The sequence below is a fragment of the Dama dama genome, chromosome 23 (assembly GCF_033118175.1).
Source record: "Dama dama isolate Ldn47 chromosome 23, ASM3311817v1, whole genome shotgun sequence".
NCBI classification, from domain to species: Eukaryota; Metazoa; Chordata; class Mammalia; order Artiodactyla; family Cervidae; genus Dama; species Dama dama.
The window spans coordinates 43,164,483-43,176,712 of record NC_083703.1 but is presented as its reverse complement, the minus strand read 5'-3'; the positions used below and the strand labels follow the sequence as shown (position 1 = coordinate 43,176,712).

At 44.6% G+C, this 12,230-nt stretch overlaps 1 protein-coding gene across 1 annotated transcript in view; it reads left to right on the top strand.

Annotated features, from left to right (window-relative positions):
* The first annotated feature begins 1,314 nt into the window (after nucleotides 1-1,314).
* Nucleotides 1,315-12,230, top strand: part of ABHD12 (abhydrolase domain containing 12, lysophospholipase) — a 56,368-nt gene continuing 45,452 nt past the window's right edge. Inside the window, exon 1 of the mRNA XM_061126510.1 lies at nucleotides 1,315-1,566. Within this exon, the coding sequence (XP_060982493.1) occupies nucleotides 1,376-1,566 (191 nt within the window). The 5' untranslated portion in view covers nucleotides 1,315-1,375. The remainder of the gene's footprint in view (nucleotides 1,567-12,230) is intronic.

The following is a 12,230-nucleotide window of genomic DNA, read 5'->3' as shown; positions in this document are numbered from 1 at the left end:
GGTCATGTATGGATGTGAGAGTTGGACTGTGAAGAAAGCTGAGCACCGAAAAATTGATGCTTTTGAACTGTGGTGTTGGAGAAGACTCTTGAGAGTCCGTTGGACTGCAAGGAGATCCAACCAGTCCATCCTAAAGGAGATCAGTCCTGGGTGCTCATTGGAAGGACTGATGCTGAAGCTGAAACTCCAGTTCTTTGGCCACCTCATGCAAAGAGTTGACTCATTGGAAAAGACCCTGATGCTGGGAGGGATTGGGGGCAGGAGGAGAAGGCGCCGACAGAGGATGAGATGGCTGGATGGCATCATGGACTCGAAGGGCATGAGTTTGAGTAAACTCCGGGAGTTTGTGATGGACAGGGAGGCCTGGCGTGCTGCGATCCGTGTGGTCGCAAAGAGTCGGACACGACTGAGAGACTGAACTGAACTGAAGTGTCATTAGAAAGCCAATATAAGGAGCTATTGAATTTCTAAAGACATTTCTAATTAATTTTAAATCATCAGTTATTAGTAGTTTTCACTGGCACAAATTTTGAAATTACAAGTTACTTTGTAATAAATAAGCAAATCTCTTGGTTGTAGCTCATTTGTACAAAAATAATGCCATATTAAAGATAGCCAAAGTTATAAAACTAATAGATGAAACTGCTTTCTTTTGTGTTTTAGGAGCTGTTGAATTGTTACTTTGTGTTTCACAACTGGGAATTTGTGAACGGATTCTTCCCTCATCGACTAGTTCTAATTGCTTTATAAAAAATCTAATACTGGTTTTTTAGCAGCTCGGTTTTCATGTTTGGCCCAAAAGAAAAAAAAATATACATGTGTATTTCAAATTAAAAAACAAACCTACCTGATCGCATATTTTTTAAAGGCCTTGTGGGAAAATTTAATAGTTGTAAAGCATTATTAGGACAGACTTGTGATGTCACCTTTCTCTTTTCGTTGTGTAAACCCTTAAAAGACCCTTTCGGGGGTTTCTACTCTTGAGGGAAGTCAGAGAGCCTGGGACGGGGGCGCAGGGTCCCTTTCGGGCAGCTAAGCCAGCGGCCCCGGCTCGGACCTAGCGCGACCCCTACGCAGCGCAACTCCACCGCCCCGCCGCGGCGTCACGCCCGGACAGTGACGGCCGCGACGGCGTCGTCTGCCCGTCTCTAAGATGGCTGCGGGCGCCAGGAGGGGGCGGGCCTGGGAGGGCGGGGCGGGTTGGCGGCCTCCCGACGCTCATTGGCCAGCCCTGACCGGCTGTGGGCGGGCCCGCCGGCCGGCAGGGACGTCAGGGCGGCGGGCTCGCGGCGGCGGCTGCGGCGGCTCACCTCGGCGGTGGCTCCCCTCGGCGGCGGCGGGCGGCGCGGGCGAGACTGGCCGTGCTGGCCACGGAATGAGGAAGCGGACCGAGCCCGTCGCCCTGGAGCATGAACGCCGCGCCGCCTCAGGCTCGCCCTCCGCCGGCCCGGCCGCCGCGGCGCTGGACGCCGACTGCCGCCTGAAGCAGAACCTGTGCCTGGCGGGCCCGGGGCCGGCCGAGCCGCGCTGCGCCGCGGACACGGGCATGAAGCGGGCGCTGGGCAGGTGAGGGGCGGCGGGGGCGGCCGGGGCCAGCGCCCCTTCGGAGCTGCCTGCCCCGCGCGCCCCGCCGGCCTCTCCAAGCCGGCCCATCCCTGGTGCCTCCCCGAGTGGGCCTGCGGGGCCCCCCCGGCGCCCGGCTGGAGAGCACCTTCCGACGAGGATGGGGGGCCCCTGGATGCCCGGCGGGGCCGGGGGAGCACGCGCGCGGCACGGACCCAGCGTCCCTCCCACGGGGTGGGCAGCTCACCGGTGCCCGCGGGGCCCCTGGGGACGGTGGAGGGTCCGCAGTGTGCAGGCGCGAGGCTGCGCCGCCTTCTCCGGGAGGCTGAGGGCTCGGCGGGGTGCGAGGTAGCGGGGCGCTGCGCCCTCGAATGCAGAGGGCAGGTGGATGCCCGGCGATCGCGAGCCACTGGCTTCTGGTGTGTAGAATGTGTCCACCCGAGTCGACCCCTTGGGAAGCGCTGTCCGGTCCGGAAGAGGTTTTCGGCCTCCCTTTGGGGAGATGAACGCGTTGACGTTGAAATCATCTCACAGTTGAGAGAAGGGCGTTTTTTCACGCCAGCTGGACTCTCCCCGTAGGCTGGTGTGTTTATTATCTGGCTGTTCGTGGAACTTATCACTCATGACAGTTTTGAAGTCTTGATCTTTCTTGGTGACTGAAAAAGTTAGTATGTAGTGTTCTCAGATGTGGTAGCAAGAGTCACTGCTTTTGAGATCCCCTGGAATGGCCTTAATTGACACAGGCCTCTGCAGTGTAAAATAGTTATCTAAAGAGCCCCTAAAAAATGTTAACTTCATTGCCTAAAGATCACGAGGTTAAACTATATACACATCTCAGTCAGTGGTTCCCCTTCCTGCTGGAAGTCCAGGGATAGACAGAATTTTTGTTTTTGTGTAAAATTATGTAGCAATTGATCAGCATCTCTTGTGAAGATAATCTCTTTTGTGGAAAGGTTTATCTGCACTAAAAACGCACAGGTGGCTTTAATGCACTTTTATTAACAGATTTGACATAACACTTAGGGTGTAAGCTCTTCCTTTGAAGAAGACAAATTGTGATGCACAGTAATGTTTGGGGAAACAATCTCCCTTGAAAGATCTACTGTATTGAAAGAGCCTGATTATTTTTATTTTTGAGTTGAGGACAAAGAGGGACATTCTAGTGGTGTCACTTCCTTTGGATAAACAAAAGGCTGTTATGAGAATAAAAAGAAAAGCAGATGGCAGGAAGGGCAAATTTGTGTTACCCCATGGTTCCTTCCCTATTGCCTGAAATACTCTCCTGGACCTTCCCCTCCTGAGTTTTCTCCTTCAGGCTGGCCTCTGCTGAGCTGTCACCTCTTCAAAGAGGCTTCCCCAGACTAGCACATCCAAAATAGCGCTTGGGCCCCCACCTGCCTCTTTCTGTTTACTTGTTTCTTCATCCCCCTTAATTGCTTGCACACTTCACTGGCTTTGTGCATAGTCTCCCACAGGAGAATGGAAGCCCTGTGAGAGCAGGGACATTGTTCTTGGGGCCTCTGTCTTCAGAGGCACATCTTAGGTGGGAGAAAGTATTTTGTTGAATGAATATCCAGAATAGATTCCTAGAAGTGGAATTGCTGAGCCAAGGGGTGTATGCTGATGACTGAAAGGAAAGTCCAAAGTGCCCTGCCGAGAACTTGTATGATTGGTACACCCTCCACTAGTGTCACTCTCCTCACCCAAATATTGAATATTACCAGATATTTTGATCTTTTTCTACTTGGTTGCTGAAAATCGACATCTGATTTGTAACTTTAATTTGCCATTCTTAGTGGTTAGGTGGCAGCTTCTGTATGTTTTTGTAAGCTTATTATACATCTTTGGGATTATTTACATCTTGAACCATCCTTGTTTGGGTCCCCCTGCACATTTCTTTTAACTTTCTATTGTGCACATTTTCAATAGGCAGAAGTAGAGGAGTCAGTATAATGAAGCTCCATGAACCCGTCCCTTCATTTCAATAGTTTTCCATGTTTTGCCAGTCTTGAATCATCTCTTCCTCCTCTCCTCCATTTTTGATATGGTGGGGAGACTAGACTGTAAAACAACTGATTTCATCCATAAATATTTTCACAGTGTATCTTGAACAAATAAGGATTTTGAAATATATATAACCCCAATACTACTACTGAATTGTATAAAAACTAGCAATTTATTATTTGTAATATTATTTAGTATCCTGTCTGGGCTTTCCAGGTGATGCAGCGGTAAAGAATCTGCCCGCCAATGAAGGAAACAAAGAGATTTGGGTGGGGAAGATCCCCTGGAGTAGGAAATGGCAACCCACTCCAGTATTCCTACCTAGAAAATTCCATGGACAAAAGGAGCCTGGCAAGCTATAGTCCATGGGGTTGCAAAGAGTCAGACATGACTGAGCAACTGAGCATGAGTCTACATATACATTTCCCTGTCTTAGAAATGTCTTTTTAAGTCAGTTTTAAAATCCTGTACATTTCTTAAGTGTACTTCTAGTTAATCTCTTGTTGTTATTTTCTTATACACTGTTACTAGTTGTATTTATTAATTCTGTATCTAGCAATTTACGTAATCTTAGTTTCAAGTGGTTTTTGCAGTTCCTGAATTTTCCAGGTATGCTATCCTATCAGCTGCAAATATTAATAATAATTCTGTTTTCTACTTTTTATGTCTTTTGTTTCTCTTTTTTGATTACATTGTTTTTCCAGAACAAGGTTGAATAATAGGGGTGATACTGAGTATCCTTATCTTGTTCCTGACTTTAAGGAGAATTCTTTTAGTGTTTATGCCAAGTTAGTTATGTTACTAAGGGGTGTGTTGCTGCTGTTTTGTCTTTTTTTTTAAGATCAAAAATGGTTGTTGAATTATATTAAATGCTGTTTTAGCATCTGTCAAATGATCATATGAATTTTGCCTCTTGACCTGTTAATATGCTGAGTCGTAGTAATAGATTTCATATCATTGAGTCATCATTTTATATTATTGAATCATCATTAATAACTCTTATGTAGACAGATTCTATTTATTAATATTTTACTAGGGAGTTTTACACCGTTAGTTGTATGACTAGTTTGTAATTTTCTTTTTTAATGCCATCTTTACCAAGTGATTTTAGTGTTTTTTATAGCTTTATTAGAAGTTTTCTCTTTCTCTTCATTAGCCAGTTTAAATATTGTACTTTTGAAATGATCTCTTTCTTTAAATTTTGGTGGAATTCACCTGTAAAACTTCCTGAACATGGTGCTTTTTTAGAATGTAGCATTTTAATAGCTGTTATAGTTTCTTAGATTTGCAGTCTCTTTCTGGATTCAGTTTTGGTGATTTATATGTCTATTGAAAATCATCTGTTACGTCTAGCTTTTCCTCTATACGTGGGGCTCTTCCCTAGTCTTGTTTCCTATTTTAGGTATTTACATGCCTTCCCCTCTTTTTTCTTGCTGTAGCACATGTGTGCATACACAGAAAAATTTTGGATTTTCTCCTGAATTAAAAAAAATATTTTGTGTGCATTTTTCTGGGACCCCAGGATGGCGCTGAGGTTGTGGAGAAGTGGAGAGAACGTTCTCTCTCTGAAGAGGGCAGCAAGAGCTGCTTTCTTTCCTGTGACTGCCCAGCAGGAATGTGGCTCCAGGGCATCCAGATCTTCCAGTCTTTCCTGAAGAGTAGCTGGGTGTGTGTCCATGACCTCTTAACTTTTTAGATAAACTTTTTAGACTAATATAGATAAAGACAACCACCTTGGAGGTAAAGCCAGGTGTGTTTTTTTTTTTTTTTTAATTGATGTATAGTTGGTTTGCAATATGTTAATTTTATATATGTGTATATATATATATATATATATATATTCTTTTTCAGATTCTTTTCCCTTCTAGGTTATTACAGAATATTGAGTGTAGCTCCCTTTGGGTTTGTTTTGGCCTAAGTTGGACTAAAGGGTCATTTTGGAAGGCATCTGGCTTATAGGTTAGCCCTGCACTTTATGAAAGGAGGGACTGGATATTGCTTTTGCTTTGCACATGTCTGGTATGAGGAGGCAAATGAGGGATTCTGTGGGCCTTTGATCTTCTCTTCTGTAATCCTGGAGTTCTTGGCACTATTCAGTAAAGGCATCAAGACTCAAGACGAATGCTCAGTTGTGTCTGACTCTTTGTGATCCCATGGTCTATAGCCCGCCAGGCTCCTTTGTCCATGGGTTCTCCAGATAAGAGTGCTGGAGTGGGTTGCCGTTTCCTCCTCCAGGGGAATCTTCCCGACCCAGGGATCAAACCTGTGGGTCTTGTGTCTCCTGGATTGGCAGGTGGGTTCTTTACCACTAGTGCCATCTGGGAAGCCCAGTGAGGTGTATAGGTCTGTGTTTAAATGAACTAGACTGTCCAAATCTGCCAGATAATCAAGATCAGTGGACTTCGTGGGAGGTTTCATATCTAATGACCTTTGTGCGTAAATACAGAAGAATGCAGGCTTCACCCTTGTTTCCTCCTTGACCCAAAAGAAGGAACTTCATGCAGGGTTGCAGAAGGCTTTACCGTAACCCAGAAAGCCGGGTGGTTCATCTTCCTGAGGGGGAATAGGGAGCTCACCAGACAAGGCTCTGTGCCTGGTATCTCTTTCTTTACATATGGAGAGAAGAGAGTGCTCTCAGAGCTAGCTTTTGTACTTAAAGTCTACTTTTCTCCACCTTCTTCTCCTCCCCCTCCCCAGAGTAGAGTCGGTTCCTGGACCATGACAAGCAGCCAGGGAGGCTATGTTATGGTGCTTCAAGTGGGGCTCCCAGCTGAGTCCCTCTCTTCCCAGTTGTGGTTTATCTTAGCAGGGACACATTGCAGCCCTGGAACTCAGGACCCTGGAACTTGAGTCCTGTATCTCTGCTTACTTCCCAGTTCCTTTCAGCCAGTGGGTACTCTCCCTTCTCAAGGGAGTGCCTGTCTTCTACAGTAATGTTGGGCATGGACTGCCCAAATGCAGGAGTTACTTTTTAGGTAGATAAAGAGCTCCAGAAGACACTTATCATAGAGGTAGTCTTGTAGAGAGGCTTAGATGGGTCATCGCCTCAGGGTTCTGCTGATAGCAGTGGAGATGGGACAAACCTTTCCAGACTCAAGGTCTTCCTCCTACTCCTCCCACAAGAGCACTTTTCCTTCCAAAATGCAGTTTATAGGGAAAATTTAACTGTAATACAATCTTGAAAACTGACAGATTAAGTCAAATGCTTAACGTGATGCCATAAAACTTGAGTGTCCACATGGAGGGTGGACAGGTGTTTTGTTTCTTCCTGAACTGAGGGCCAGTGTCTGGAGTGTCAGGCTGCTGACACAAGGAAGTGTGATGCCCAGAAACCCACCCAAGATGTCTGGTTAGTAGAAAGACCTGTTATTTAGGCTTGGTGCCCATCTTAGTATCATTTGATATTTTGGAGGAAAGTTTGTATAGTCTCAAGTGAGTGTTCTCAGGTTTGTGTCTTGGGGAGAATTGCTTAACTTTCTGAGCTTATTTCTTCCTCGTGATGTGGGGATAAAAATCTCCCTTATAGAAGCAGGGTGAGGCTCCAGTATGAAACAGCTGCTGGTGGCATGATGTCTCTGGGATTCAGAGAGAGGTTAGGGATCCCCAAGGGTGCTGTGAAGTTGCAGGGAGGTGGTTAGTTGTGTGGGACAGCAGTGGAAGTTCTCTGGGTGCTTCTGTTTTCTCTGAAATAAGAGCGAAGCCCTCCACCCAGGGGAGAGGAGCTACCACAGGTATTTCTTTTTCAGCTTTCCACCTGGACCCAGTCTTAGCTGTCTCTCTTTGGCTTAATCGGATGTTTCCTACCATTTGCTAAAGTCTCATTGTCAAGACAGTCAATCTCCTTGGCAGAGACTCACTTCTCCAACTTGTGGTGTTGCAACAATGGATGATGGAAATGGTTTTCATGGGAAGTCGTTGCAGCTGTGACTTGTGGTGTGTTCTGTATAGCTGAGTGCGACCTGGTCCTGGGAGGTCTGAGGGCAGCTCCCCTTGCACCCCCCACCTGAGGACTCCGCACACAGGCCAGTGAGGAGGGTGTTAAGCTGGATTTGAGGTAGAGAAAAGATCAACATGAACAGAGGGCAACGTCAATGATCATATATGGTTCATAAGCAGAATTCTTGCCCCTCAGGTTTTGCTAATACACAAATAGAGGTTTCTAGCAGAATTTGTCTTGAGATGGCGCCTGTGGGCTTTGTTTTATGTGTATTCTGTTTTCCAGGTATGCCCTGGTTTACCAGGAAATGCCCTGAGAAGGTAAAAAGAGGAGGGGGTAGATGAGTGTCAGTGTGAGGAGTGGCATTTTGCAGAGATGAAGACAGAGAAGGAGTGTCAATGAAGAAATACAAGCACAACTCAGGAATGCTGGAATTTAGGGTTTGTTCTTGAAACTTGAAAGTTGTCCTGAGCTTTGTTGTTGTTCAGTCGCTCAGTGGTGTCTGACTCTTTGCTACCCGATGGACTGCAGCATGCCGGGCTTCCCTGTCCTTCACCATCTCCTGGAGCTTGCTCAGACTCATGTTGATTGAGTTGGTTTTGCCATCCAACCATCTCATCCTCTGTCTCCCCCTTCTCCTCCTGCCTTCAGTCTTTCCCAGCATCAGGGTCTTTTCCGGTGAGTAAACTCTTCGCATCAGATGGCCAAAGTGTTGGAGCTTCAGCATCAGTCCTTCCAATGAATATTCAGGGTTGATTTCCTTTAGGATTGACAGGTTTGAGCTTTAGGGTAAAGAAAAGAAAGTTGAAATTCTTTTCAGGTCTTAGCAAACTTGGATCTCCATGCAAGATTTAGATGAATTGACTGAATTCTTTGTAATGGGAAGGGAAAAATGTTCAGAGTAGAAGCAGATCATTTGGATGCTATAGTTCAGGGTCCTAAAATACATGTATGGCTTTTAACTTTCAGCTGTTTCTCTCTCCTAATAATGTGTATAGCAAAGACTCTTTACTGTTTCATGCTTGACTTGTGCCATTCTTGGGCCTGGAACATCATTTTGTTCCTACCTGAAAGTGGCGTTGTCAGTGTTGCATGCTCATAGGTTTATTTTATTCAACCAACAGTTAACTTGCTTCTGTTTGTTTGAAATCATGCTAGGCACTGGGAAAGATGAAAGAAGGCAGTGCCAATCCTCAGGGAGTTTGTTGTCTGTCAGTTTTTATGTGTGACATTTTCATGATGTCTGTGGTAGAGACAATACAAGGATGGCTGGAGAAGGATAGTCTGATCTCACATTTGTCCTTTGTTACTCTTGACATTTTTTTGTACTGGTTTATCTTCAGAATATCTCATCTTTTAGGCTTCCACTTCTCTGACAGGATGTAACTAATTTTTCAATGCATCCCTGGCATATCAAGCTATCTGTAGATAAAATAAATGTTCACAGTTTAGGGACAGAGCACACTTTGAGAAGGCACGTCATGGCAGAACCTACAGGAAGGAAAATAAGACTGCCATCCTAGGACACTGGATGCCGGCTTTGGGCTCCAGAAGGAAGGGACGGTGTCGGCCAGCTGGGAACCTGCTGGTACAGCCCAGGGCTTCCTGAGGAAGCACCAGGGAGGTTCTGCAGGGACTGAGGAGGGATTCTGGTGTGAGGCCACTGTGAGAGATGGCAGTCGCCATAGTGAAAGGCAGCCCCAGAGGGATCTTGTCTGTTTCTCTCTGTTTCCGTCTCATTTTTTTTTCTTCTGATTGCAGAAATGAAAAGGATTTCCTAATACAGATTTAAAACAGAATATAATTGAGAGAGTAAAATTGTCCTGTGGATAATTCCTGTTAGCAGTGTGGCAGCTCTACAGAAGATTGCTAGCATGATTTTTCTTTTTTTCATTCAGTGAGTATTTGTTGAAGACTTACTGTGTGCTGAAGGCTGTGAATAGAATGTTACAGTCAGACAGTTCCCAGTCCTTGTGTAACTCACATTCCCCTTTTGAGGGAGAAAGATAGCAAAAAAAAAAAGGTAAATGTAAATATATAGTAAATTTCAAGGAGGTGGTAAAGTGCTGTGAAGAAAAATAGAGCAAGGTAGTTTTAAAAAGCAGACAACATACCCAGAATGGAATTGCTTATGCTAAATAAGCCCCACATCACCAAACAGAAATTTTATTACAGTCTCGGCTCAAATTCTTAAACCAGTCAATTGGGAATCACCTGGTCAGCACTGATGAGGTCATCTGCCTGTTAGAACCTTGTTGTCTCCTAAAGGAAAGTGACCTTGGAATAAACCCAATTATTTTGTCTCGTAAAGCTTCCTTGTTCCTGCTCCCTTCTGCCTAGGAAAGTCTTTCATTTTGTATGGCTCTTTGGAGCTGCTTCGTATTTACTATGTGAGATGCTGCCCGTTGAATAAAGCCAGTAAGATCTTTTAAGATTTGCTCAGGTGAATTTTGTTTTTCAACAGTAAGTAATGCAATTATGTATAAAGCGCTTGAAAATAAGCTATGTTGTAGTGATAAAACATCCTTGTTACTGTCAGGAGAATAAGGCCTTTTCACAGTAGGACAACCAGCTTTAAACTCTGCCAACATCCTCATGACTTTTTGTTTTCTTCTCTGGGAAAATTTATGGATTGCTCTTGTGTATTAAGTTTTCAGTTCTGTTCAGTGAAATTACTCCCAATACTGTGTTTGAGTAAGAGTTTGAAGATTGTTCTTCAGGTTTCCACCTATAAATTAGGTAGAATTTAGTCCAGCTATTAGTTTTCAGACATGAATTTTGGATTTACTTTTTTGTTCCTTCTGAGAGAATATGAGAAAATATAATGGAATATATATATATATTTGTATATACTCATATATGATAGAATATTTATTATAATAGAAAATGTGTCTTGGGATATACCTATTAATATAGCAAATAAAGCCAAAAACTCTTTCTTAATAATTTTGATTGTTGCAGTCATGGAGGAATTGATGAAGACTAAATATAGACACTTTTTAATAGAAATCTGATTCTTCCACATCTGGCCAAGATAGAGTAACAAGGGCTAAATTTACCCTGAAATAACTACAACAAAGCCCAGACAAAATGCATGAAACAAGCTTTCCAAACACTGGCCACTGGCAGTGAGAGACAGTGGTCTGTGAAAGGTGACAAAGTGAGTCCTACAAGAGCTCCAGCTTCCCGCTGTGTATGTGAGAGTTTCTCCACTATAGCTCAGGGAAGGGGAAAGCGATGTGGAGAGCCTGGTTGACTCCCTGGGCCGTGGGTGAGGTGCTGAGAGCCTGGGGACACCTGCATGCCTACAGTTTACAGGACAGAGGACCAGGGAGAGACAGTGGCACAGAGAACTCTGGAGAGCCATCCAGAGTTGTATTCTGTATTCAGCAGAGTGCTGCTCAGCCCATGTGTGCGCTCAGCACGAATCATAAAAACAAACCCCGGAAGAATCAAACCGTCTCCAAGTAACTTCACTGCATCCTGAAACAAGGTTCAGTAATATTTATAGGAATGTAAAAATAGCCAGTATGCAACAAAGTAAAATTCACAATGTCTAATATATCTAATCAAGGATTCAGTTCAGTTCAGTTCACTCAGTCATGTCCGACTCTGCGACCCCATGGACCACAGCACGCCAGGCCTCCCTGTCCATCACCAACTCCTGAAATTTACCCAAAATCATGTCCATCGAGTCGGTGATGCCATCCAACCATCTCATCCTCTGTCGTCCCCTTTTCCACCTGCCCTCAATCTTTCCCAGCATCAGGGTCTTTTCAAATGAGTCAGCTCTTCGCATCAGGTGGCCAAAATATTGGAGTTTCAGCTTCAACATCAGTCCGTCCAATGAACACTTAGGACTGATCTCTTTTAGGATGGACTGGTTGGACCTCCTTGCAGTCCACGGGACTCTCAAGAGTCTTCTCCAACACCACAGTTCAAAAGCATCAATTCTTCGGGGCTCAGCTTTCTTTATAGTCCAGCTCACATTCATACCTGACTACCGGAAAAACCATAGCCTTGACTAGACAGATGTTTGTTGGCAAAGTAATGTCTCTGCTTTTTAATATGCTGTCTGGGTTGGTCATAACTTTCCTTCCAAGGAGTATGCGTCTTTTAATTTCATGGCTGCAGTCACCATCTGCACTGATTTTGGAGTCCCCCAAAATAAAGTCAGCCACTGTTTCTACTGTTTCCACATCTATTTCCCATGAAGTGATGGGACCAGATGCCATGATCTTAGTTTTCTGAATGTTGAGCTTTAAGCCAACTTTTTCACTCTCCTCTTTCACTTTCATCAAGAGGCTTTTTAGTTCTTCACTTTTTGCCATAAGAGTGGTGTCAGCTGCATATCTGAGGATATTGATATTTCTCCCAGCAATCTTGATTCCAGCTTGTGCTTCATCCAGCCCAGCGTTTCTCATGATGTACTCTGCATCGAAGTTAAATAAGCAGGGTGACAATACACAGCCTTGACATATTCCTTTTCCTATTTGGAACCAGTCTGTTGTTCCATGTCCAGTTCTAACTGTTGCTTCCTGACCTGCATACAGATTTCTCAAGAGGCAGGTCAGGTGGTCTGGTATTCCCATCTCTTTCAGAATTCTCCACAGTTTATTGTTATCCACACAGTCAAAGGCTTTGGCATAGTCAATAAAGCAGAAATAGATGTTTTTCTGGAACTCTCTTGCTTTTTCAATGATGCAACGGATGTTGGCTATTTGAT